Source organism: Coregonus lavaretus (assembly GCF_964263955.1).
Source record: "Coregonus lavaretus genome assembly, contig: HAP1_SCAFFOLD_3022, whole genome shotgun sequence".
Classification (NCBI taxonomy): domain Eukaryota; kingdom Metazoa; phylum Chordata; class Actinopteri; order Salmoniformes; family Salmonidae; genus Coregonus; species Coregonus lavaretus.
In genome coordinates this window covers 1-27924 of record NW_028161051.1, presented here as the reverse complement: position 1 = coordinate 27924, position 27924 = coordinate 1, and the positions used below count along the sequence as shown (strand labels likewise).

The following is a 27924-nucleotide window of genomic DNA, read 5'->3' as shown; positions in this document are numbered from 1 at the left end:
GAACACAGGACTGATGGTTACTGATAATGGGCCTCTGTATGCCTATGTAGATATTCAATAAAAAATCAGCCATTTCCAGCTACAATAGCCATTTACAACATTAACAATGTCTACAGTGTATTTCTGATCTATTTGATGTTATTTTAATGGAGAAAAAAGTTGTTTTTCTTTCGAAAACAAGGACATTTCTAAGTGACCCCAAACTTTTGAACGGTAGTGTAGGTTAAGGTAAGGGGAAATGTGTTCATACGGTGAAGGCTAGCCTGTTTCATTGTTACGTCTGTATTCCAACAGGTTTCCAACTGCACTGATGTCAGCTCATGTAAGTTTCCACACTATATTCAAAATCATCTACTGTTCAGTGTTCACCATCTGTCTGACACTGATAGGCTGAGTCCCAAATGGCACCCTATTCGCTATATAGTGCCATATAAGGAATAATAGGGTGTCATTTGGGACGCAGCCTGGTAGAGACTTACCTGCAGACGTGTCTTCAGCTTGTCCTGGAAACACTCATCATGGTCCTAAGGAATGCTGTGAATCATCGCCCAGTTACTCTCCAAGAGGAGGTTACTTCAGTTCAGACTCTGATGATGACGTAAGTAAACAATTAATACTGTATACATCTGCTTTGGTTAATGTACTGTAAGGGGATGCTTTGATTTCCCATAGATCCCATAGGCCTATCCTTATTGACTTGTAATTCATTATTGGTAACACTTTACATTTAGTTGCTCTTATAAGTCTGTGTAATTACTGTTTAATAACATGTTGTTACATAATAACTGCTTTGCATTTACATGGTCCCAGATCTGTTGGTGTTGTCTTGTCAACTCCATTGCTGTCACGTAACGTAACAATGACAGCAATGGAGTTGACAAGACAGCACAAACAGATCTGACACTCATGCTACATATTTTTATACTCATCTTTAAATGTCATATCAGGAGATTGAGGATTATCACCAGTGTCACCAGGGTGGATCCTCACAGTCACACACAGTGAGGTCTTGTAGTGAAGAGATCCCTGTCCTCAGCCAGGCCTCATCACATTGGAACACACAACAACGAGGTCACCCTCAGTCTCAACCCAGACCTTACACCCCACCCTCTAGGCCTCAATGCACAGGGAACTGTGGAAACGACCAGAGAGATCATAAAGACCAGAGAGCTGTGGAGAGCTCAGGCTACTCTGAGAGACGGTCAGGCTGTGTAGTTACAGATGACAGTGACAGCCAGGTTAGGGTTATAGGCGATCAGTATGTCCCATCTCGTCCTCTGTCTGAATCACAGAGCTCTGAGGTCCAACAACAAAAGATGGCAGCCACCAGAACACGAGAAACACAAACGCGAGAAATGGGGACACAGACTGTCGGCAACATCACCTCGAAATGTCCAACGTCAGACGTTTCAACTCAGTGCAGTTTTGGACTGGAGTGTAAAGAAAACAACCTCATGGACTCTGAATCCCACAACAATTCTGCTTACAGTGTAATACCGACCCCAGCCACCAGAGGGCAGGCAAGTCAGAGAAATGAGTCTTTAAGACAACAGACACACAGTGCATTATCAGACAGATCCAGGAGGGAGAGAGAAGAGCACACGCCCCGGAGAAAATCAACAGCCAGAGAGCTCAAGGCTGGACCTGGGCACCATCCATCAATCATCCCTTTAAACAAGTGTTGTAACACTAACACTGAGAGTAGAGTGTATATTCAGAGACCCACTACCTCTATACTAGACGCTCTCCTCGTCACCAATGATGTGCAAGGTATAAATAGCAAATGTTTGATGTAATTGACTAATCAGTGTAGCCGAATATAGACATATCTATGGCAGATGATTTCCAAATCAATGCAAAAACTTCATATGTGGTGTAATTGATCATAGCTCATCGATTGAAAGTAAAGCTAGTGAATACGTGTAACAAGCACACGTTATACTGCAATTATATTTACTCTGATCTGTATATGTTGACATTCTCCCGAACAGTTTGTTGCAGTTATTTTCTTACGGACCGAGATTCATTATGGTGGTATTTTCTTGTATTTTCAGGTGGTATTTTGAAAATGGATGTTGCTCCCTAATTATGTTTTTCTCTCTTCCATCCAGACTTGAGAGGTGAGCAACTGCAGCATAGAGGACAGGGAGATGAAAGAGAGGTACAGGACCCTGTTGAGAATGTTCCTCTTAGAGAAGACCTTCCAGATGAGAGAGAGAGAGGAGAAAGGAGAGCAGAGGAGAGGGAGAGCAGAGGAGAGGAGAGGGAGGAGGTCACTGTTGAGAGCAGAGTTAACAGGCTTTCAGAGGAGGTTGAGACACTTCAGGAAATAGCAGACATTCTGCTCATGCTGAAGCAGAGGAAAAAATATGAGTGAAAAGTGAAGGAGGAGAGGAGAGAGGTGGGGAGGACAGGAGAGGAGGAGAGGAAAAATCCAGAAGTATCCCTTTAAGAGTTGTGAATGACACTAGCAACTACATCCCTTTACCACAGAATCTGTTTTCTGCATATTCAAACATTTATAACAATGCCCTTGGGATTCTACATTAAAACGAAAGCCAGACATTGCAAGATAATTAGTTTATTTATTTTTTCCCCATACATATTCAAGTGTTCAAGATTCCCATGAATATATTTACTTTGTTAGAATATAAATTCTAGCAAAACATTTACAGCAACAATAATCAAATGTATACTATACAGCACTAGATAAATCATTTTTAAAATCTTCACTAGTTCTTCTTCATAAACTTTAGAATAGAAACACTGCATTTAATTTGTTTTCACATAGAAAAATTGCACCCGTTCACCATAAACACATTGGATGTCCCCATTTAGGATTTAAAGCAAAGAAGGCAATATAATAATAACACAATGGGTTGTCAAGGGGTTGTTGAGCGTCTTTCCTTAAAATTAAAGTGCATTCTAAAATCACAACACATCAAATATTTGTTTGACACTATCTCATTTACAAGTCTGTTACATGACGGCAATGTTGTCACCTCTGTGAAGGGGATTTGCAATAAAGCATTGTTTCTCTATAAAACTATCTGTGATCATAAAAACAAAGATTTCTTCTGTCTTCCAGTGAACCTCCAGTTTAGTCTACCTATAGTATCCTCTCTTTTCTAATCACATTTCTAATGAAATACTCAAATATTGATAATAAATACTCAATAATCGAATATTGATACTGATGTTCCAATGAACTGGCAAAACACATCTAGTGAACCTTTGAAAAGCTGTCATTTCATTTCAGTCTAAATAAAATCCTATTTGAATTCACAATAGTAGCTATCTATCTTGTTTTGTCACAGACAATAATACACAAGACATATTCTCAGCGACGTTATATTGACCACTTTCAACGAGAGTCTGCTACACACAAATCTATGTGTACTCAAGTACTCAACTAAAAAGGTGTCACCTTACATAGTTTTACGATATACAAAACGACATTAGCAAGTACAATACAGTCCTCCTCAAACCTTTAGAACACGAGAACCCCAGCTCTTTCACGTGAAGAGTATGCATTGCGATTTGTACATAAGGCTGTGGAGGAAGACACAACGTAGAGACAAAATAAGACATTCTTTCTGACATTGTTTTCCCAAAGAGCAACTATGTGTGACATTAACCGACTAAACTGTCCATTTCAATGTATGGGTATTCTCTCTGATGGACTGAGGTACAATACAACCCAATGAATAGTCTAGTCTACATTTAGCAATAAAAACATTTGTGCAACTTCTGAAATCAAAAAAGGCAATCATCACGCTGGCTGGCCATATAGTCAACTCCTTCATACATTTGATTTCAGTACAGGCACCGACATCATGGGTAAATTACATTGGAATAAATAACATAATAATCCATAGGTTTACTAGTGAGAAAACAGACAGGTCATGTGCTACTGTAGCTCATCAACAACCAACATGATTAAACAAACAGCAAAGCAAAACTGAACTTCATCATTAGATGGAAACCAGATTGCCTCCCAAATGGCATGCTATTCCCTTTATAGTGCACTACCTTTGACCAAGGCCCATGGGGCTCTGGTTAAAAGTAATGCACTATATATGGAATAGGGTGTACTACTAGTGTCTGAAAACCCATTTGTGATGCTACAGACAAGCTGAGACAATATTTTACTGAGATGTGTTTCATATAGAAAGGCATACTGGTATCAACACTGTATATATTACAACCCATCTCTCTAAATTTAACACTTGTAATATCATGGCCATTTTGGTGGACGTTTGGGCTCCTACCAGCTCAGCTGGTAGAGCACGGCGCTTGAAACGCCAAGGTAGTGGGTTCGATCCCCGGGACCACCCATACACAAAAATGTATGCACGCATGACTGTAAGTCGCTTTGGATAAAAGCGTCTGCTAAATGGCATATGATTATTATTATTATTATTATTATTATTATAACAAGGTTTTGTTGTGAGGAGGTTGATTCTCTAATCATAGGGTTTTATGTGAGGGAAAAGACAACATATGAACAGTAAAATGCTGAGGATAAGAATGAATTCAATGTATGCTTAATACTATTTACATTATGGTTTATAAATCAAAAAAGAAGATTATCTTCAAACTATAGATGTAAGTAACTCACATGTTATAAATAGCTACCCTGTCTGTGATATAGATGGAGCCATGTAACCTACGTGACTGTGAGGCAAACGAGAGAACAGGACTCTGGGAGGTTGTAGATCAGGGGCTGTATGTATCAAGCTTCCTGTCCATGTAATCTTATTATGATCTAAAAGGCTAAACTGATCCTAAATCAGCACTCCTACTCTGAGTCACTTAATACATACTATCTGAGATGAGAAAACAGGAACAATATCCAAGGCCAAAGTTACAAACTAGACTTGGCTACTTTAGCCTGGTCCCAGGTCTGTTTGTGCTCTTGTCAACTCCATGGCTGTCATCATCATTAATTGGCATGACATTGAGTGACAGTGAGTTGGTATGAAAGCACAAACAGGCTGGCACCGAGGCTCGGGCTACTCCACGTCGGAGGCATCGTTATCAGAGAGGTGGTAGTTGCTCCCCTTCACCCTGATGTACTCCACCTGCCGGTCCTCGTCGGAGTCTGTGGCCCCGCATGAGCACAGCTGGTTGTCGAACAGGGACTCAATCTCCTCCAGCCTCCGGCCCTTAGTCTCAGGCAGACAGCCATAGATGAAGAAGAACCCCAGCAGAGCCAGGATGGAGTAGAGGAAAAACGCTCCTGGGAAATAACAACAACTACAAAATCAACAACACATCATCTGTCAGTCATTATTAGTTTTTCCCTGACTACCATACGTGACTTGACCAGGAAGGGGTCGAGGTTTTCCTGTACTGACAGCAGAGTTCAGTTCTAGTCTGCAACAGTGTAAAATTCAGTTAAGCACTTTCCAGTATCTACTGCACATTATTAAATGACAGCAAGTAATCAAACATGATGAAACTACATTAATTACACATTGAGCCTATCATAAGTCTCAAGTCTCTCTAGATTAATCAAATGTCCAACAAAAGTCAGATCCTGCAGTAAAAGCAGGCCTGCTGTTCAGGTTGATTGATCAAGGGTGTCCTGTAAGGGGGTATTGATCAGTGATTAGCTGGTCTGTACCGTAGTAGGTGAGGTACTGGGCCACGTGGAGGAAGGTGAGGGAGACCAGGAAGTTAAAGGTCCAGTTGACTCCAGCTGAACAGGCGTTCCCTGTGCTCCGGGCCCACAGGGGGTAAATCTCAGAGTTGATTGTCCATGGCATCGGACCCATACCTGGAAGGAGAAAGATGACACAGGGCTTAGGATAGCTCTACAGTACATTAACTACCCCTCAGTATGCAAACAATGCTGAATCGAGACTTATGTACAGTAAACACACAAATCAAACCTTTGAACAAGTCTCCCAAATGACATCAATGCATGGTTAACGCCAAACTTGAAATGAGATATCACATTTTCTAATTATGCATTTCTTTAGTTAGTAGTTGCCCCACAGTGAAAGTGAAATACAACATAAATTGATTATCTACATAGATCACAGTGTTGTCTCTGTCACCTGGGGCAAAGAAGGCCAGATAGAGAACAAGACCCAGTAGGACCACCCAGGAGTAGGAGGTGGGACAGTAGTTATAGGCCCAGTACGTATGGACTCTCAGCTGGGTCGAGTTGGAACACCTGGAATAACATGGTAAAGACAGTTATTGTATTGTAGCAACAGTAGCTATGTTATGGGTAGAGGGATACTATGAGTACAGTATTTTAGAAGAACCTCTTCTCAAGGAGTTTTATTCCACTCCTTCCACTAACCCCCTCCACCCCCTTCACAAACACACAACAAATAAACCCACACACTGAGCGCATTCCATGACACACCTGCCCCCTGCTGCCCTATGCGCGCACACACACACTTTCTCTCCCTCCCCTTAGTTCCTCCTGTAGCTCACCTGCCCCAGGCGGCCTTCTCAGTGGAGGCTGTATTGACAGGTACACAGGAGGAGGCGAACAGAGCCGTGCTGTTCTCACGGTAACAGAAGCCACACCCCGGGTCCAGCATACACGGCTCACACAGCCTGGGATCACAGAGGAGGATTGGACAGAGGTGTCACAAACAGAGACAAGATCCTTGAGGAGGTATAATGGAACACATTTACTCAATGTTTAAAAATCTTTCTTTAACCTGTCTCCTCCCCTTCATCTACACTGATTGAAGTGTGACATCAATAAGGGATCATAGCTTTCACCTGTATTCACCAGGTCAGTCTATGTCATGGAAAGAGCAGGTGTTCCTGTTTTGTACACTCTGTCTACATGCTGTTGTGTAAATTAGGACAGAGAGTGGCTCAGTCTTTCAGAGGGCAGACAGCGTCTCTTTCTCTCTCTCTTTCACTCTCTCTCTCCATCATTTCTATTAACAGAGACCCGCCTGTTGCACTGTCGCAAATGGAGTCTGTTGTTGCGGTTACAATTAACCACTGGGAGAATTAAAAAAACACTCAGAGCAGAGAGATTGAAATAATCTGCTAGGTAAGTGTTCAGAAACATGTACAGCATGTACAATTAGATCGCATTATAACATTAATTTAGTCCTAGATGGAAGAACAGGAAAATGCATTAAGAAACAAACCCACACACTGTATTGGTCCTGTAAAATGTTCATTAGTGACCATGTTTCGATTCATGGTGGATCAGGTTCATATTGAGACTTTATTTTAGTCCTGCACTTAACAATAAAGTGATGTGCATATGACAATGTTACCTTCAGAAAAATGATATGTAACCAATATTTTCAGAATAGTACAGCATATTCAGTATTGTGTTGAACAGTAGACTACAGTGCAGATAGAGTACAGTACAATACAGTAGTAGAGTAGGGAGTACTCACAGGTGTCTGTTGCAGGTGGCGTTGACCATGGAGGGGTCAGTGGGGTGGAGGGTGACAGGAGGGGTGTGTTGTGCAGACAGTAGAAACCCAATGGCCAGCAGAGACAGACTCAGACATGTACCTAGGAGAAAACAACACAGTCATACACATACAGTCTAACCAAACAGTGTACTGCTTTAGACATAATATGGGTTACTACTAGTGTCTGTGTAGTTACATGTATTACAATTTCATGTAATACTGTAATTCCATTAAAATCTTATCTGTGAAACATAAACTGTGATCCAATATGCCATCTATTCACATACACTAAATGTGTCCCTGAATTCATCTTTACCCTGACCCTTACCGATGATGCTCCCCAGGGTGAGTTTCCTGCGGCCAACCCTCTCCACTAGCCACACCCCCAGGAGGGTGAACAGAAAGTTGGTGAAGGCTGTGACCCCTGCCAACCAGATGGCCAGCTTGACATCCCGCACTCCCGACATCTGCAGGATGGTGGCGCCGTAGTACCTTCACAAAGAGGAGAGGGTGGTTCATCAGTCAATAGAACCATAGAGAAAGAGAGAGAATTTGGCCCATAGAGATATAATGTATCTCTATGATGGTGCCGCAGTACCTGCACACAAAGGACAGGATATGGTCATCATCAGTCACCACATGGCTACCATATAAAGAGAGAGTTTGGCTAACTTTGACACTAGCTGGACGCCATGTTGATGCACAAAGACAATAGGGTGGTGGCCACTATCTGGCCATGCTGGAAAGAACAGCCAGGTAGTAATGTCCTTCTGGAATGGCCATCTACAGACTATAGAGGACAGGACAGGATAAGGAAACCAAAATATAATTATGATTGTATGTTGTATTGCATTGTCCCTCTCATGCCACTAAAGCTTGAGAGAGCGAGATAGAAGTAGGAAACAGATTGAAAGAGACAGATCACCATGTGCTAATGATTCTCTCCATAGAGAAGAGGTACACTCCATTATGTTCTTTAGTTGAGTGGCCACCAATCAACCACCCGTAAAGCAATCAACCACCCGTAAAGCAATCAACCCGAAATAGACTCAATGAGCCGAGTCTCCATCCATCCACCCCCTTCACTCTTGTATCTGCCATAGGGCTCTGGACAAAGGTAGTGCACAATGTAGGGAATAGGGTGCCATTTGGGACGCAAACACTGGTGTCACTGTCTAATGAAAGTGTCACCTTTCTGCCTGGATGCTGCTGAACTCTGCTTCACTTAGGAAGATTACACCTCATCAAGCTTGACAGACAGGGCCTCTAAACACTCCCCTTGACATGCTTCATTTCTAGGGGACCAGGTGATATAGACGGGGGAGGAAGATCCTAGCCCTGTAAAACTTGTCGACACCCAGAGAGCTGCTCTAGGTAAAAATACATTCCTTCGCTTTCTCTCCCTCACTTTTTCACTCACTCTCTGCAGTGAATTAGCATTTTGTTTTTCCATCTCTTAAAAAGCATCTGCACCCGTCTGCTCTTTTTTCAAAACCAAACACTCCCACCGATTGCCTATTTGCATACATCTTTCCTGTATGTAAGTCAGCCAACATGTTTCTCAACTTGAGTCTAAGTTCAACACTTCAGAGTTAAAGTACAGGTGTAAGGGGTCATGAGGACCACACACAGGGTCAGGAAAAGTCAAGCAAAGCCTTTGGAAAGAACTGAGCCCACAGCACTGGCAATAGCCTCATGCAGTGACGTAACAACATGTTGGGCGGAAGGCAACAAAGCCGCCTGATTTCTGTCTCGACTCGCAGAGGCTTTCAATCTCAGTATGCATCTGCCCACACACACACAGAAACAGAGTATGACTGATAAGGGGTTTGTAGTAGCAGCGGGTGTAAAAGCACTCTGCAGTAGAGGCCCGCTAAGCTCCATCTCAGGTCTGAATCGGATTGATTAAGAAGCACCAAGGCCAGCCGGAAGGGAAGCACAGCTCACAGCTAACCAGCCCAGCCAGCTACCCTCTGCTCTGACAGAACATAGCATCACCACCACACCACATCCACAACAAACATGACGTAACCAGCTACATAGAGTGCTGTAAATACTACATAAGTGTACTTCCAACACAGCATTCAAATACTGCCATAATAGAGACTATTAGGTGGTAACCACATGGTGCCAGTTAAAAATCATAGTCTCAAACAGTTAGCCAAAGTGGGTGTATCTTTAGGCTCTGGATCCATTCCAGAAACGTGGAATAAAACAGATGTATTTTTGTGGGGGAGACCCCCTCCCAGGCCACTTGCAGAGGGAAGAAGGAACCTTCCCCAGTCCCTGCTAACGATGAGGCTGCAGGCTCATTCTTGGACTCCCGGGGAGCTCACAGCCCAATTATATAAATTACACTGCCCACTAAAACATTCTACTAATGACGTCCATGTGACCCTCTGTCGCAGGTGGTGAGATGGTCAAATGGCGATGATACTGTAGATTGTAGATAATAACAGCCTGTGCTAATTGAAATGGCTGTGTTCATTTTGTTATTAAATGTAATACATTTTAGACCAGGGAAACTACTCTGAACTGGACACAGCTGGCAGTACAGATGTCATTTGTCATTTCTGACAAGTCTGGAAGGTCTCAGACACTCAATAAAGCTGTCATATATAAAAACAATATTAAAATGATATAGCTTACTGTATGACGACCGGAGCGGACGAGAAGTCTGAAGCTCTGTAGCCAAAACTATTAAATCAAACACAACTAAAAAGCACCAGGGGTTTATGCAGTATGACTCAGACTTAGGGCTGTTGCGGTGACCATTTTCATGGCCACAGTAAAATTCTACGTGACCGTTGAGTCATGGTAATCTCCTCATGCACTCTGGACATGTGTTAGTAGTACCCAACTCGCTAATCATCATCACATTAAACACTTACGATCAAAAGAGTATGTGCTTTTAAAACTCACCTCACTGTGATTGATCAATTTGAAGAAAGAAGTTCAACAACAGGTTGAATCTGAGTGAAAAACATGATCGTTGTGGATGTTGTTTCAAAACCTAACACAACGAAATGGACAGTGCTTTCTAAGGTGATGATTAATTCAAAACACCCACATGCATATTAGAGCTTATGCATCTGCATAGGCCTATACTGTATATAAGCCCAAGCCTGAAAAACCCCTGAATTACGATAATGATTATGCTGTTATACAATACATAGCAGACGGCATATTACACATGGCAGAAAAACATAAAAAAAGACTGATTTAAGATATCTTTGGTACATAATTGTTCTAGCCTAAATTAAACAAATTCAGAGTTAGCCTACAATTACAGTGCATTTGTATTTGATTTTGAATAGCCTAGTAATAGGGCATTAAAAAAATAAAAAGAATAATAGGCTGACACATTTAGCTACAGAATATCTCACTACTGTGCGTTTCTATCTCCTTCATTACTTTCTCCAGCATGCAGAGAGAGGGGCTGTCAACTGTTTTTAATGAAATAGCCCATGTTTCATTGTGAAAACATGTTACTATCGATGTCCCCGAACAGATTTCACTTGCTTTCCCAAATTAAGCACTGGGTAGCTGCAGGAACAGGGTTGGAGAGCCCATGGCATACAGAGTTTGTGCAGAATATCACCTGTCATGTGGCAAAATAACCGGAGTAGCCTACCCAACATGAGTGAAATGAACCAGCCCCTATTAGCTATTCGAGTGCATAAGGATGAAATAGATGTTTTTCTCTTGCTCCTGTGATAATGGGCCATTCTAAATCAAAACTAATTTTACATATTAGTAAAGACAATATTAAATTGAGAATAATCTGATAGGTGAAAATATGATCACATTTTAGTCATTTAGCAGACGTTCTTATCCAGAGCGACTTACAGGAGCAATTATGGTTAAGCGCCTTGCTCAAGGGCACATCGACAGATTTTTCACCTAGTCGGCTCAGGGATTAGAACCAGCGACCTTTCGGTTACTGGCACAACACTCTTAACCACTATGCTACCTGCCGCCCCTCATCATTGATGAGAGAACAGCGTGTGCAGCCTGAGGCAAGGAAAAGAGCACAAGCTTTTTTTTTTTTTTGCAAATCATCAATACCCTAAATTCGCATCATGCAGCCCATATATTTCCAAGGCATTATATGGTTTGTGTCATTCACAACTAAAGTTGCCAAATAACTCTAAATCTAGCATATAGGACCTGTTTCGAATTATCACTTTTACGCTCAACATAGTGTCACGAACCGGCTCAAGTTCGTAACAAAAGGGAGACAAGGAATACCCAAAGTATATATTTATTAGCTAAAGTAAACTAAATCAAATAACAATGGTGTGTGTAATCAGTAATCAGTAGTGTAAGTGAGTGTTTTGCATGCATAAATGTAATAATGCAAGGTGTTGAAAGGTGCCAAAGCAAACAACCAAAAAGCCACAAAAATACCACAACAAAAATCAGTCAAAGTATCTGCCTGGAGAGAGTCTCCTCAATGAATGTGGAAGAGGTCCATTTATGCTGGGACACACCCGGCCCAGGTGTTTCCCATGTAGCTGACGACCCTCCCAACTCCGCCCACCGGCATCCTAATAAGGAAACAAGAGCAAAGAGAGAATACGGCAGACAGAGTGGGAGGGTCGTCACCCCCCCCCATAAAACCGGGGACCAACAAGGACCTCGGACCAACGTACCAGCCCCTGCGTCCCAAACCGACAAATTGTACATGTTCACACCTCCACTTGCCCCAACCATCATCCTCCTCTCCAGACCTCAGCAACCTTTACACACAGGAAGCAACATTTAAGAGGAAAGAAGAACACAAGCCTAGGAGGGGACAAACAGGAAAGATAGAACATGACAAAACCAAACAATGGTCAGTCACATCAATATTCAGGAACAGGGCGCACGAGAGAGCGCATCAGCAATCACGTTATCAGTCCCCCGGATGTGCCGCACATCTAGATGGAAGGATTGTAAAAATAAACACCATCTCATTATCCTCTGATTAGGACACCTCATGGACCTCAAAAAGGTGAGAGGGTTATGGTCGGTGTAGACCACAATAGGTACTACACCCGACCCGACATACACTTCAAAGTGTTGTAGCGCCCATATGAGTGCTAATGCTTCTTTTTCAATGACCGAATAGTTCAACTGATAATGGTTAAACTTTTTGGAAAAGAAACTAACAGGCCTCTCAACCCCAGCCACATCTGCTTGCAGCAAAACTGCACCTGCCCCCACATGACTAGCATCCACCTGCAAGGTAAATGACAAATCCACACGAGGAGCAGCCAGTACCGGAGTTGAGGTAAGCAACCTCTTTGCATCTTCGAAAGCCTGTTGACAATGAGAAGACCATACGTACACAGCCTTAGCTTTCAGCAAATCTGTCAAGGGAGCGACCACAGTAGAGAAGTTCCTACAAAAACCACGATAATACCCAATCATTCCCAAGAAATGCATCAGATCCTTTTTAGTAGTTGGTAGTGGAAAAGCATCAATAGCTACCACTTTAGCCCGAACAGGACGCACTTCACCCCACCCAACCACCTTTCCAAGGTATGCAACAGTCGCCTGAGCAAACTCACATTTAGCCAAATTTATCGTGAGGCGACCCGCAGCCAGACGTCCGAACAAGGCTTGAATACGGGACAGATGTTCCTCCCAAGTATCTGCATATATCACTACATCGTCCAGATAAACAGCGCACCCGGCCAGACCAGAGACAACCCTGTTCATAAGTCGCTGAAAAGTGGCAGGCGCATTACGCAGTCCGAAACTCATAACCGAATACGAGTACAGACCAAAAGGTGTAATAAAGGCAGAGATTTCACGTGCCCTACTCGTCAGTGGCACCTGCCAATAGCCCTTTAACAGGTCAAATTTGCTCACAAACTTAGCTGCGCCGACTTGATCAACGCAGTCCTCCATCCGAGGAAGAGGAAATGAATCCGGCTTAGTGACATCGTTTACCTTACGGTAGTCCGTACAAAATCTATTTGTTCCATCCGATTTACTGACCAAGATACAGGGAGAAGCCCAACTGGAGAAAGAAGGCTCTGCTATTTTACTCTCCAGCATGTACCTGACCTCAGTATCCAGACAACGCAGTTTCTCTGAAGAAACTCTATAGAACCGTTGACGAATGGGGTCAGCATCTCCAATGTCAATATCATGTTCTATTAAGTTTGTACGTGTAGGTGTATCAGAAAACAACCCTGGAAATCTCAGAATCAAACCAACCATCTCTTTCCGCCCATCAACAGGTAGATGAGTAAGAAGGCTATCTAAAATCTCCAGTGTCTCTGAATTTTTCAATCTACTCTGCAGTATGCAATTGTCGGGACCAGAAACATCTTCCTGCTCCTGCACAGACCTAGCATGACCAGAACCCAGGGAATTAACAGTATCAGCCAAAAGAACAGCCTTACCGTCCTCTGTAGACCCCCCCCTGTTCAGTCTCAGAGGAACGTGCATAATAGGGTTTCAACAAATTTACATGGCACAGTTGGTGTGCTTTCCTCCGTTCTGGAGTGGCAACTAGATAATTTTGCTCAGTGTACTGGCGCACCACTGTATATGGACCTTGAAACTTGGCTTGAAAAGGAGAACCAACAATTGGCAGCAGAGCCAGAACCTGATCACCTGGACTAAAGTGACGAGGCTCAGCTCGGCGATCATATATGCTCTTCATCCTGTCCTGTGAAGATGATAGCTTCTCTTTAGCCATTTTACCAGCGGCATACAAGCGTTGCCGAAAATCACCCACATATGATAACAGGGACTGAGGAGGCTCGGGAGACTTCCAGTCATCCTGGAGAACAGATAAAAGCCCACGCACCCGATGTCCAAACACTAGGAAACCACTAAAGGTGGAAACACGATAGGCCACACACGCTCCCCAGCCAAGTTATTCCCAAGGATCACCTCAATAGGCAATGAAGGACGCACCCCCACAACAACCTCACCTTTCACCAGTCCACAATCCAACATCAGTTTATGCAATGGAACTGACAGAGTGTTCAAACCTATTCCCCTAATTAGAACACTATTCCCCGAATCAGTCTCCGCAGAGAAGGGTAACACAGATTCCAACACAAATGATTCAGAGGCACCTGTGTCTCTTAGGATCTTTACTGGCACTAGGTTCTTACTTCCTAACATAGACACAAAACCCTCCGTAACGAAAGGTAAATAGTCGGGATTAATATAGCCTTTCACATGGCTCTGGGCATGAGACAATGCGTCAGGAGTGAACTGATGTGGAACAGGCGCTGCTAACGCTGCAGGCCTCGATTTACCATAAGCACCTGTACTGAATTTACCCCTAGACCTAAGAATCGGACATTCATTTTTCAAATGACCTAATTCTTGACAGTAGTGACACTCTTGACCAAAGTCAGTTTTACCACGGGTATCAGGCTCAACCCTAGTTGAATGAAACTCTGCCCGGGAACCGAAGTATCTCGGCGAGCGAGGCCCAAATCTCTGCGAACGCCCCCACTCACTCCGAATACGGGGTTCTGCAAAAACATTTTTGTGAGTCAACACCGCAGCTTCAGCGACAGTCTTTATTTTTCGTTCGTTAATGTACGTCGCTATACGATCAGGGATTGTGTCCTTAAATTGTTCTAACATAATCAGATCACACAGCCCTTGGAAAGTCATAACTGCAGAGGCGGAACACCAGCGATTAAACTGTGAAGATAATATTCGCGCAAACTCAACATGAGTCTGCTGATCATCCCTTTTTAAAGTTCTAAATCGTTGGCGGTAAGCCTCAGGGACCAATTCGTAACTCTGTAACACAGCCGTTTTAACCTTATCATAACTAACACTGTCGGCTACACTAAGAGCTGAATATGCTTATTGCGCTTTACCAGTCAGCACACACTGCAACATCAAAGTGCGATCAGAATCAGGCCAACTCCTAGCGTCAGCAACACGCTCAAACAACGAAAAGAATGTATCCGGGTCCTTTTCATTAAACTGGGGCAACAACCGTAAATTCCCAACAATATCAAATGTGTCTGGATTACGACCAAAAGAGGAACGACCCCTAGGTAACTCTGGATCACCTTCCCAGAGCAAACTCTCCCCTGAGAGCTTTCCTTCCCTAACCAACTCTAGTCGCTCTTGTTGCAGCTTGATTTTAGCACGCTCCATATCCTGTTTAAATTCCAATTGCCTTTCATATTTTACACGTTCATGCTCCATTTGAGCTTTTTGTCCATTTTGTCCATGCTCTAGCTGTAACAGAAGCAGTTATTTCTGCTGTTCAAAAAGAAGACTACTATGACTAACCGATGGAGCGGTCATTGTAACATATCGGGGAGACAACGTGTCCTCAGCAGAGGCTGCCCCAGTGGTAACATCCAGAATACCACTCTCCATCAAATTGGCCTTCAATATTAACCTAATAGAATTTTTTAGACGTTTATCACTAATTTCAACCTTGTAGTGTTCAGCAACCTTCAACAGCTGTTCTTTAGTACATAATTCTAACAGTTCTTCTGATGGAAAGCGAATGAACTCGTCTACATTAGACACCATAATCAGGAAAAAAAAAATATATATATATCATAATAATCTCGCTCAACCCCTCTGTTGAGCACACCAGACACAAGAGAAATGACAATCACACCGAGCACCACAGAAGAGAGATGGGATATGGAGCTTCCCCAAAATCTACAATAACTCAACCCTAGTCTTCGTGCAGATTCGCGGTGGGTAATTACGCACTGTTAAACCCCCCAGCACGCTGGTAGATTCCCCCAAGCCACGGATGTGCCCCCGAGACAACTGCTCAGTCCACAGACACCACACAAAAATAACAAACATTTAACCATGCCCAACGTATCCCAAAACAAAACACGTCACTAAGCCTATCAGGGGAAAAAGCTATAGCTCCGGGTAACAAATGTCACTACCCTACCCAATCTCCCACTGAGGTACACAGCCGATTGTACTCACCTCCGACCGATGTCCCAACAGCGAGTAGAGCAAGAGTTTCCAGGCTGGGCAGGGCCTGGAAACTAACCAATGTACTCTCTCCAACGCAGTACACAACCCAAAGGCAACCAATACCGGGCCTATCAAACTCAAACAAACTAACAAAATTTACAAAGAAAGACCCTACAGAATTGGACATTAACTCCACATTCTCCCAAACACAACCAGTTCAAGATCCCGGACGAGCTCCCACTTGTCACGAACCGGCTCAAGTTCGTAACAAAAGGGAGACACGTGGAGACAAGGAATACCCAAAGTATATATTTATTAGCTAAAGTAAACTAAATCAAATAACAATGGTGTGTGTAATCAGTAGTGTAAGTGAGTGTTTTGCATGCATAAATGTAATAAGTGTTGAAAGGTGCCAAAGCAAACAACCAAAACGCCACAAAAATACCACAACAAAAATCGGTCAAAGTATCTGCCTGGAGAGAGTCTCCTCAATTAATGTGGAAGAGGTCCATTTATGCTGGGACACACCCGGCCCAGGTGTTTCCCATGTAGCTGACGACCCTCCCAACTCCGCCCACCGGCATCCTAATAAGGAAACAAGAGCAAAGAGAGAATACGGGTGACAGAGTGGGAGGGTCGTCACAATAGCCATATCATACGTGCACTCTCGCTCCGGAATGGGAAAAATATACTTTCTATTTTATTCAGCTAAGTTCAGTTATATTCTTCTTACTATAAAATCATATCATCAAAAATAATGGTATGGGACTTATAAGCATATCTTGTCAGCTAAATGAACAAGCCTACAGCCTATGGCATGGCGCATATCCAGATAACATGACTCATATTCTGTTCTTCTGAAATACATTTTCTTCATATCATAATGTTTCTTTAGACCTTCTTTAGAGAGAGAGAGAGAGAGGGAGAGAGAGAGAGAGAGAGAGAGAGAGAGAGAGAGAGAGAGAGAGAGAGGATAATTATTCTTCTCAGTATGGGAGGAGAAAAAAAAAGTTATCTGGAAGCCAGTTCCATTCACCATGGTAACCACCATCTTTAATAAGCGATATCTAGCAATAGGTCAGCGATATCAATTACAACCCTCTAATACACCCTTCCGCACCCCACACACGCACACCCTTCCGCACCCCACAAACGCACACCCCTCCACCCATCCATAGCCCTGTACATTGCATTTACATTTTAGTCATTTAGCAGACGCTCTTATCCAGAGCGACGTACAGTTAGTGAGTGCATACATTTTCATACTGAACATCTGAGGTCTGTGGGGATCACTTGGGTAGGATAGGGACAAATACACAGGACTGTTCCATATATTGGTCTGAATGCCAATAGCACAAGACACCAAAAGATACCATACAGCCAAGAGAAAGAGAGGAAGATGGAGAAGAGGTATACAGAGCATTCGGAAAGTATTCAGACCCCTTCCCTTTTTCCACTTTGTTACGTTACAGCCTTATTCTAAAATTGATGAAAAAAAAAAATTCCTCATCAATCTACACACAGTACCCCATTATGAAATGCAAAAACAGGTTTTTTGAAATGTTTGCACATTTATTAAAAATAAAAAAACATATTTACATAAGTATTCAGACCCTTTTCTAAAAGACTCGAAAATTGAGCTCAGGTGCATCCTGTTTCCATTGATCATCCTTGAGATGTTTCTACAACTTGATTGGACTGCACCTGTGGTAAATTCAATTGATTGGACATGATTTGGAAAGGCACATACCTGTCTATATAAGGTCCCACAGTTGACAGTGCATGTCAGAGCAAAAACCAAGCCATGAGGGTGAAGGAATTGTCCGCAGAGCTCCGAAACAGGATTGTGTCGAGGCACAGATCTGGGGAAGTGTACCAAAACATTTCTGAAGCATAGAAGGTCCCCAAGAACACAGTGGCCTCCATCATTCTTAAATGGAAAAAGTTTGGAACCACCAAGACTCTTCCTAGAGCTGACCGCCCGGCCAAACTGAGCAATCGGGGTAGAAGGGCCAGATGGTCACTCTGACAGAGCTCCAGAGTCATTATGGGGTATTGTTTGTAGATTGATGAGGGGAAACAAAAACAATTTAATCCATTTTAGAATAACAAAATGTGGAAAAAGTCAAGCGGTCAGAATACTTTGCGAATGCACTGTATGGACTGAAATGGAGGAGGAGAGTGACTGAGTGAGAGTCATCAAGTGTAATAATCAAGTCTTCCACTGCATTAGCTATGGTGCTTATGTTCGAAATTGTGCAGCAACAACTGCTGTAATGCATTTTCAAGATGTTATGCTGTCCCTATTACATGATTACATTATCTCAGTGTAAGAGGGTGCACTTATGCAAGTATAAAAAGCTGAATAGGAACTTCACAGTGGAGTGGAGAGACAAACAAATCATTACATAAACAAGAAACACTCATCTCCTACTCGAGATGTGAAGAAAAAAAGTCTAGCTAGATAAACATTGGCTGACTTTGACTTGGTTTGAAGGAGGACACACAAGCTGGCTCTTGAAAACCAAAACAAAGAAGGTGACATGGTAGACTGTAGATTGTGTAAATACACAAAAACACAACAACAACAACAACAACAACGGCAACGTTATCAAGATCCCAGCGTGTCACCAACACTGACACCTTGACCTTCTCCAAGATTATTCACAGGTCCAAGATGGAGGTTATATAACAGAGTGGCTGTGTCCGAAATGGCACCCTATTCACTATAGGCTCCTGTCAAAAGCAGTGCACTATATAGGGAATAGGGTGCCATTTCAGATTGTGCCAGGGGCTGTATGTGATGTGAGAGGAGTAGGCAGAAGGTGTGAAATGGCCTTCAGAACCTCTGTTCTGAAAATGGAACTTGCACTCTGTCTGCACTCCACTGGCTATGCTCTGCCATAGATTCATTCACACCTTTCTCCTCTCTCCACTCCGACATGAAGACAAGGCGACAACAAAGATGTCAGAGAGAGGGGAGGAAGAGAGAGTGGAGGAGGGGAAAGAGGGTGATTAGGTAGAGTACGAGGAATGGAATGTCAAGGTGGAAGAGAGAAGGATGGAAGTGGTGTCTGAAAGAGATATGTTTGTGTGCACTCACCTCTGAGGCTTGGGTGGACGGGCAAAGGAGAGATAGGTGGAGGAGGGGCAGAAAAGAAAGAGAGAAGTGGGCCTGTATGTGTCTGTGTCCTGATATTAATATATATAATATAGGTTATGACCTGGAGTTAATCACATGGCCAGAAAGAACTGCTGTACAATCAATTCTACTCACAAGAAAGAAAATGTGTCCCCCTCATCTCTCCTCCCCCTCCCTCTCTTCTTCCTCCTCACCCCTCTGCTCCCCTCTCACCTCTCTCTGACTACCTGCCATGCTCCAGTCCATTTCACTCTAAAGGTTAGAGGGACATACATTGTTCGCTTATGGCTGACATTTACAAATGCATTACTGGAGCTTCATTGAATATGCACCCGATTGAACAGGATTAAAGCGGGAAAGAGAGAGCAAGCTGAAAAGCCCACTCTCTCCCAGGAGATAGAGGATGCGTCCCAAATGGCACCCTATTTCCTACATAGTGCACTACTTTTGACCAGTGCCGATAGGGCTCTGGTCAAAAGTAGTGCAATATATACAGTATCTCACAAAAGTGAGTACACCGCTCACATTTTTTAAAATATTTGAGTATATCTTTTAATTGAAGAAATGACACTTTGCTACAATGTAAAGTAGTGAGTGTACAGCTTGTATAACCGTGTAAATTTGCTGTCCCCTCAAAATAACTCAACACACAGCCATTAATGTCTAAACCGTTGGCAACAAAAGTGAGTACACCCCTAAGTGAAAATGTCCAAATTGGGCCCAAAGTGTCAATATTTTGTGTGGCCACCATCATTTTCCAGCACTGCCTTAACCCTCTTGGGCATGGAGTTCACCAGAGCTTCACAGGTTGCCACTGGAGTCCTCTTCCACTCCTCCATGACGACATCACGGAGCTGATGGATGTTAGAGACCTTGCACTCCTCCACCTTCCGTTTGAGGATGCCCCACAGATGCTCAATAGGGTTTAGGTCTGGAGAAATGCTTGGCCAGTCCATCACCTTTACCCTCAGCTTCTTTAGCAAGGCAGTGGTCGTCTTGGGGGTGTGTTTGGGGTCGTTATCATGTTGGAAAAGGGAGGGGATCATGCTCTGCTTCAGTATGTCACAGTACATGTTGGCATTCATGGTTCCCTCAATGAACTGTAGCTCCCCAGTGCCGGCAGCACTCATGCAGCCCCAGACCATGACACCTCCCACCACCATGCTTGACTGTAGGCAAGACACACTTGTCTTTGTACTCCTCACCTGGTTGCCGCCACACACGCTTGACACTATCTGAACCAAATAAGTTTATCTTGGTCTCATCAGACCACAGGACATGGTTCCAGTAATCCATGTCCTTAGTCTGCTTGTCTTCAGCAAACTGTTTCAAATCAAATTTTTATTGGTCACATGCGCCGAATACAACAGGTGCAGACATTACAGTGAAATGCTTACTTACAGCCCTTAACCAACAGTGCATTTATTTTAAACAAAAAAGTAAGAATAAAACAACAACAAAAAAGTGTTGAGAAAAAAAGAGCAGAAGTAAAATAAAGTGACAGTAGGGAGGCTATATATACAGTAAAATAAAGTGACAGTAGGGAGGCTATATATACAGGGGGGTACCGTTGCATAGTCAATGTGCGGGGGCACCGGCTAGTTGAGGTAGTTGAGGTAATATGTACATGTGGGTAGAGTTAAAGTGACTATGCATAAATACTTAACAGAGTAGCAGCAGCGTAAAAAGGATGGGGTGGGGGGGCAGTGCAAATAGTCCAGGTAGCCATGATTAGCTGTTCAGGAGTCTTATGGCTTGGGGGTAGAAGCTGTTGAGAAGTCTTTTGGACCTAGACTTGGCACTCCGGTACCGCTTGCCGTGCGGTAGCAGAGAGAACAGTCTATGACTAGGGTGGCTGGAGTCTTTGACAATTTTGAGGGCCTTCCTCTGACACCGCCTGGTATAGAGGTCCTGGATAGCAGGGAGCTTTGCCCCAGTGATGTACTGGGCCGTACGCACTACCCTCTGTAGTGCCTTGCGGTCAGAGGCCAAGCAGTTGCCATACCAGGCGGTGATGCAACCAGTCAGGATGCTCTCGATGGTGCAGCTGTAGAATTTTTTGAGGATCTGAGGACCCATGCCAAATCTTTTTAGTCTCCTGAGGGGGAATAGGCTTTGTCGTGCCCTCTTCACGACTGTCTTGGTGTGTTTGGACCATGATAGTTCGTTGGTGATGTGGACACCAAGGAACTTGAAGCTCTCAACCTGTTCCACTACAGCCCTGTCGATGAGAATGGGGGCGTGCTCAGTCCTCTTTTTTTTCCTGTAGTCCACAATCATCTCCTTTGTCTTGGTCACGTTGAGGGAGAGGTTGTTGTCCTGGCACCACACGGCCAGATCTCTGACCTCCTCCCTATAGGCTGTCTCATCGTTGTCGGTGATCAGGCCTACCACTGTTGTGTCGTCGGCAAACTTAATGATGGTGTTGGAGTCGTGCCAACGACTCCAACACCATCCAGAGGTTGTCTTTGGTTTGCGGGCTTTCTTGTGCATCATCTTTAGAAGAGGCTTCCTTCTGGGACGACAGCCATGCAGACCAATTTGATGCAGTGTGCGGCGTATGGTCTGAGCACTGACAGGCTGACACCCCACCCCTTCAACCTCTGCAGCAATGCTGGCAGCACTCATACATCTATTTCCCAAAGACAACCTCTGGATATGACGCTGAGCACGTGCACTCAACTTCTTTGGTCGACCATGGCGAGGCCTGTTCTGAGTGGAACCTGTCCTGTTAAACCACTGTATGGTCTTGGCCACCGTGCTGCAGCTCAGTTTCAGGGTCTTGGCAATCTTCTTATAGCCCAGGCCATCTTTATGTAGAGCAACAATTATTTTTTTCAGATCCTCAGAGAGTTCTTTGCCATGAGGTGCCATGTTGAACTTCCAGTGACCAGTATGAGGGAGTGTGAGAGCGATGACACCAAATTTAACACACCTGCTCCCCATTCACACCTGAGACCTTGTAACACTAACGAGTCACATGACACCGGGGAGGGAAAATGGCTAATTGGGCCCAATTTGGGTGTACTCACTTTTGTTGCCAGCGGTTTAGACATGAATGGCTGTGTGTTGAGTTATTTTGAGGGGACAGCAAATACAAGCTGTACACTCACTACTTTACATTGTAGCAAAGTGTCATTTCTTCAGTGTGAAAAGATATACTCAAATATTTACAAAAATGTGAGGGGTGTACTCACTTTTGTGAGATACTGTATATAGGGAATAGGGTGTCATCTGGGACGCAGCCAGAGATAGATACTTGGGGGGTCTAAGGACCCAGCAAACAATACCTAACCTATCAGAGCTCCTTTAAGGCTGGCTACGCTGTTAGCTGACCTAAAGACGAACAATATGATATTGTCTGGAAAGGTCATGATGGCCTGATCGTTAAAGCGGATGGATGCATTGGCAGCCTCAGTGTGACACGAGGAGTGTGTGTTTGTGTATGTGTGTGTCAACCCAAATCAAATAACATTTTATTCGTCACGTACACTGTTTACAGCAGGTATAGAAAGTGCAGCAAAATGCTTGTGTGCTAGCGCCCACAACATTGCAGTACAATAATCAATATCAATAATAATAGTAAAAAAACACAAATTATAATAATAATAGTATAGGTAGTTTGCATAGTAATAGCCTGATATGTATACAATATGATATATAGTATAGATCATGAATGTGCTACTGCTATGTCAAACATGACTGTATTTACAAATATAGTGGGTAGTGTCTTGGTCACGCAGTTGAATACATAGTGTATACTAGAGCAGCAGTGTTGACTGTGTGTGTGCGTGTGTGTGTGTGTGTGTGTGTGTGAGTGTGTGTGTGTGTGTGTGTGTGTGTGTGTGTGTGTGTGTGTGTGTGAGATGTGAGGAGTGAGAGGACCAGCTATCATATCCCTAACCAATAATCACTCATGACTGGGGGTTCAATGGCACAATCATTTAAACACATTGATACTCACAGACAGCACACTAACCAGGTAACAACAATGTAATCATATCATTTCAAGAGAGGGAGGAGGGGAGGGAGCGAGAGAGAGAGAAACAGGAGAGATAGAAAGCATAGGGGCCTAAGAGCACTCAGAGAGAGCAAGAGAGAGAGAGAGAGAGAGAGAGCGAGAGAGCGAGAGAGCGAGAGAGAGAGAGAGCGAGAGAGAGAGAGAGAGAGAGAGAGAGAGAGAGAGAGAGAGAGAGAGAGAGAGAGAGAGAGAGCGAGAGAGAGAGAGAGAGAGAGAGAGAATGGAGGCGAGAAATGTCTCCCTTGGGAAATGGACTATTTCTCTCATTACATTCATGAAAGGAGAATGCATTATCACACTCATGTCTAATGCTGCTGAACACAGAGACACACAGAGACAGTTTATTCAACATAGAGAACACAAGGCTACTGCTCAACTCTGCTCAAACCTGTTCAACTATACTAACAACATGGTGACGCTTACACACCTCTAAAAGAAAACAACAACTACTGTATGTTAGGGTCCAGGTGGGTCAGATGGTCAAAAAAAACAAAACAAGTACCACAACAAAGTCATAACAGTCTCCGAAAGGAACTACAACAGCAACACACACCACAGCAACATAAACTTTGACACACTTAGAGAAGACTATAAAAGAACAATTAGTGCATCTAAATAATAGGTTGTTGTGGATTAACCCAACGAGGAGGCTCTGTGTGTGTGTGTGTGTGTGTGTGTGTGTGTGTGTGTGTGTGTGTGTGTGTGTGTGTGTGTGTGTGTGTGTGTGTGTGTGTGATTAGACACAATAATATTACCATAGGCCTTTCTACTACGATAGCCTAAAAGTTGCTTATCAACTATAAGAAATACACAACAGACTGTCATCAGTCATCAAGGGCAATACACACACAGAGACAGACACACACACACAAACATACACGAAAGACTGGACCTTTACAGCTCTCCTCCCAGGCTGTCCAGCTGAGTCACTAGTTAATTGGCATGTCTCAACATCTCCAACATGACATTTCTACAGCTGACCATCTGTGTCTGCCAACTGCCCCACGTAAACAAACATTCACACATCAAAACTAAATTATACACTAAAATATGACAAACCAAAAGATTACGATATAAACAACATAATCTGAAAGGTTACCCTATGCTGGTTAATTCAAAAACAATGTATAATTTTACAGTAGGATGTACAGTGGCATTTCTTACTAAATACAAACTTTGACACATACTGTAAGTGATCAGGTTATCTGTGGACATGAGTATCATGTTGAGACCAGAGTAAGACATGCCCAATGTTCAGCGACATCATCACTAATAGACATGATCTATTATGGATGGATCAACAACACCTGTGGCCTCTGCTAGTCTGCCAGACAGGATTAGTAGGCTCTTGCTGTAGTCTCAGGCTTAACTGCTGGCAGAGGAGAAACAGACAGATGACCTTCCCTCTTGGCCCCTCCTTCTCTCATTCATTCGCTCTCTTTCCCTTTATCTCTCCCCCCCTCTCTCTGTCCACTTCTTAATCCCCTCCCTCTCTCGTCTGTCTGTCTGTCTGCCTGCATGCCTCGCTCTACATCCCTCCCTCTCTCTCCCTCCTTCTTTAGCTCCCTCTCTCTCCTACAATGACCTTTGCGTGCTGGATAATGTGGCTAATCGAATCATTATGATTCCAGATCTAATAGAAAGAGGACACATCCTCACTGACAAGACAGGCCAGTTCATTCTTCTTCCTCATTGTGGCTCACAATGACAGACAGACAGACAGATAGACGGACGGGCAGAGCCAGAGAGAGAGAGAGAGAGTGAGGTCCGCAAGGAACCACAAACATATCCCAAACAAACCAATAACTCAAACTGCCATAAAATCGGCACATGTCCCGGGAGACCTTTAATTCATGAGAGATATGGATCAACACATCTCTAATCCCGACGCTCTCTGGCAGGTGGGGGACGTCAATCCGACAGCACGCTGAGTTCCGTTCACAACAACGACTGTGTGTGTGTGTACTGTGCATACGTGCATGCGTGCATGCTTGTGTCTATGAGTCCGCTATAGGTTTGTGCCTGAGAGAGTCTGAGAGGAATCGAAGCTGGGATGTTGGCGGAATGTGCAACAACATTTAGAGTCATCTCTTCATGACAGGGTCTGAACAAAGAAAGAGGTACTCAGAGTGAGTGACAGGATTCATACCATATGAAACTCTTCCAAAACATCTTAGGAAGAGGAATCATGCTGTCTCATTTGAGGGCTGGGCAGAGGACGAGTGAGTGACACAGACAGGTCTAAGTTGAACAGAGGGTGAGGGACTGTCTCTCCATCTACTCCTTAGCCAGCTGAGACAATCTTGGGCTGGGCAGGGAAAGAGTGAGTGTCTATGTGTGACTGCCCTGAACCATTGTGACTCTCTGTGCTGCTGTTCTATCTGGGCTAGGGCTGGGGCTGGGGCTGGTTTGGTGAGGAATGAGTGACACATAGGCATGTGCCCCATGCCGGATCCCAATGAGACAGACAACCCATCAACATGATTTGTTGTCACTCGGCTGTCTCTGCCACCACCTGTGGCTTTACAAATTACCAGAGGGAGAGATAAACACAGCGCACCAAAACACACTAACAGACTCACACACACACGTACACACACACAAATGTAAAACCTTGGTTATCACCCACACGCACATACGCACACACAAACACACGCTAGCACACCGAACCAAACCGACACCCACGCTCACCCACTTGTCCTATTCCTCTCACCTCAAGTGGTTGCTTAGCAACAGCACATATCGCAAGATTGTTTACAATGCCCAGAATATGCTTGAGCTTAGGGGGGATGAGAGAGAACTAGACAATGCAATCTCACTTGAGATGGAAATAAAGATTCAATTGTTTACCACCTTATTATTATTATTACAGGCACGAAGGAAATTCAGTGAGCGATTGACCCTGAAAAGTGCATAAAAGTGCATGAACCATTAACATCAATAGAAAAAGGGGTGTGTTATGTCAAAGAAAACCATTTGATACACCCCAAAAATGTATAGTGTAGGTTCCCACTGTCAATTGTCAATTTACTTCAGGCAAGGTTGCTTATCAATCACACAGGTGTGGTTCCTTTACGGCACATGACAGTGTAGATCCTGCATGCAATTGTCTAAGTGTTGACTGGACCATTGAACTGGTATTCGACATGAGTCATAGGACCATGTAAGTCCACTGAGCTAAAGGCATGTTACCACACCACTCACATGATGGTGTTGATCCTGTAAATATGAATGTACCTTCATCAAAACCATGTTACCTCACTGAGCTATAGCCTAGGCATGTTAGCCCACCGAACTTGCACAAGTGCGAGTCGAAACGGCACATAGGAGCCGGAGTCTATCTCCTGTTTCTGTAGCGTGAGGCAGCTTGATGTACAAGTACATCCCCTGGACAGGACGCTAGTCTATCACAGGGCCTTCCCCCAAATCAAATCAAACCAGTATGAAAATGTATGCACTCACTAACTGTAAGTCGCTCTGGATAAGAGCGTCTGCTAAATGACTTTAATGTAAAAATCAAAATCTAATTGTATTTGTCACATGCGCCAAATATAACAGGTGTATGTAGACCTTACAGTAAAATGCTTACTTGCTCTTTCCCAACGATGCAGAGTTAAATAAGAAAAATCTCCTTAATGCGGAAACTCTAACCAACAAGTTTCAAGTTTAAAAGTTATTCGCCACGTGCACAGGATACAACAGGTATAAAAAGTACAGTGAAATGCTTACTTGCGAGCTCTTCCAACAGTGCAGAATATATATATATTTTCATTTTTTTCAAACACAAGAAATATTAAAATAAGATGAAGAAACACGAGAATGCAAGTACATACAGGTCAGTGCCAGTACCATATTCAATGTGCAGGGGCCACTAAGGCCACTAAGATGCTAAAGCTTAGGCTGTGTACTCACATGACGGTGTTGATCCCAGAGAGCTGTTGGAACATCTGAAGTCCACATCCCACCAGGAGCGCTCTCCGCGTGGGGGGGTAGGTCAGCATCCTCCAGATCACAGGGCCAGCTGGACACACATGCACACACACACACATGCACACACACACACATGCACACACACACACACACACACATGCACACACACACACACACATGTGCACACACACGTGCATACGCACACACACGCGCGCACATACACACACACACGCACACGCACACACACACGCACACGCACATACACACACGCACACACACACACACACACACACAAAGGAGCAGAGGTTACAATAGACCTATTGATCATCATCAGTCTATCAATGAACAAACACAATACACATGAAACAGGCCAACAGTGATACCAATAAGTGGCTGAAGTTTGTTCTGTTCTGTCTGAAAGTAGAAGCAGCAGGCTTATAGCGGAGACCTTCAAACAGAGACTCCAGGGAGAAGCAGTCATAATAGGA

General features: G+C 43.7%; 1 protein-coding gene across 1 annotated transcript; it reads right to left on the bottom strand.

Annotated features, from left to right (window-relative positions):
* Window positions 1-5015: 5015 nt before the first annotated feature.
* On the bottom strand, window positions 5016-27527 carry LOC311121147 (proton myo-inositol cotransporter-like; the record flags this gene model as incomplete). Its single annotated transcript, XM_084195670.1, has 7 exons — window positions 5016-5242; window positions 5630-5782; window positions 6066-6184; window positions 6454-6579; window positions 7392-7512; window positions 7741-7904; window positions 27419-27527. Coding segments are annotated over 7 exons (1019 nt in total), but the record flags the coding sequence as incomplete, so codon positions are not given.
* Between the last annotated feature and the right edge of the window lie 397 nt (window positions 27528-27924).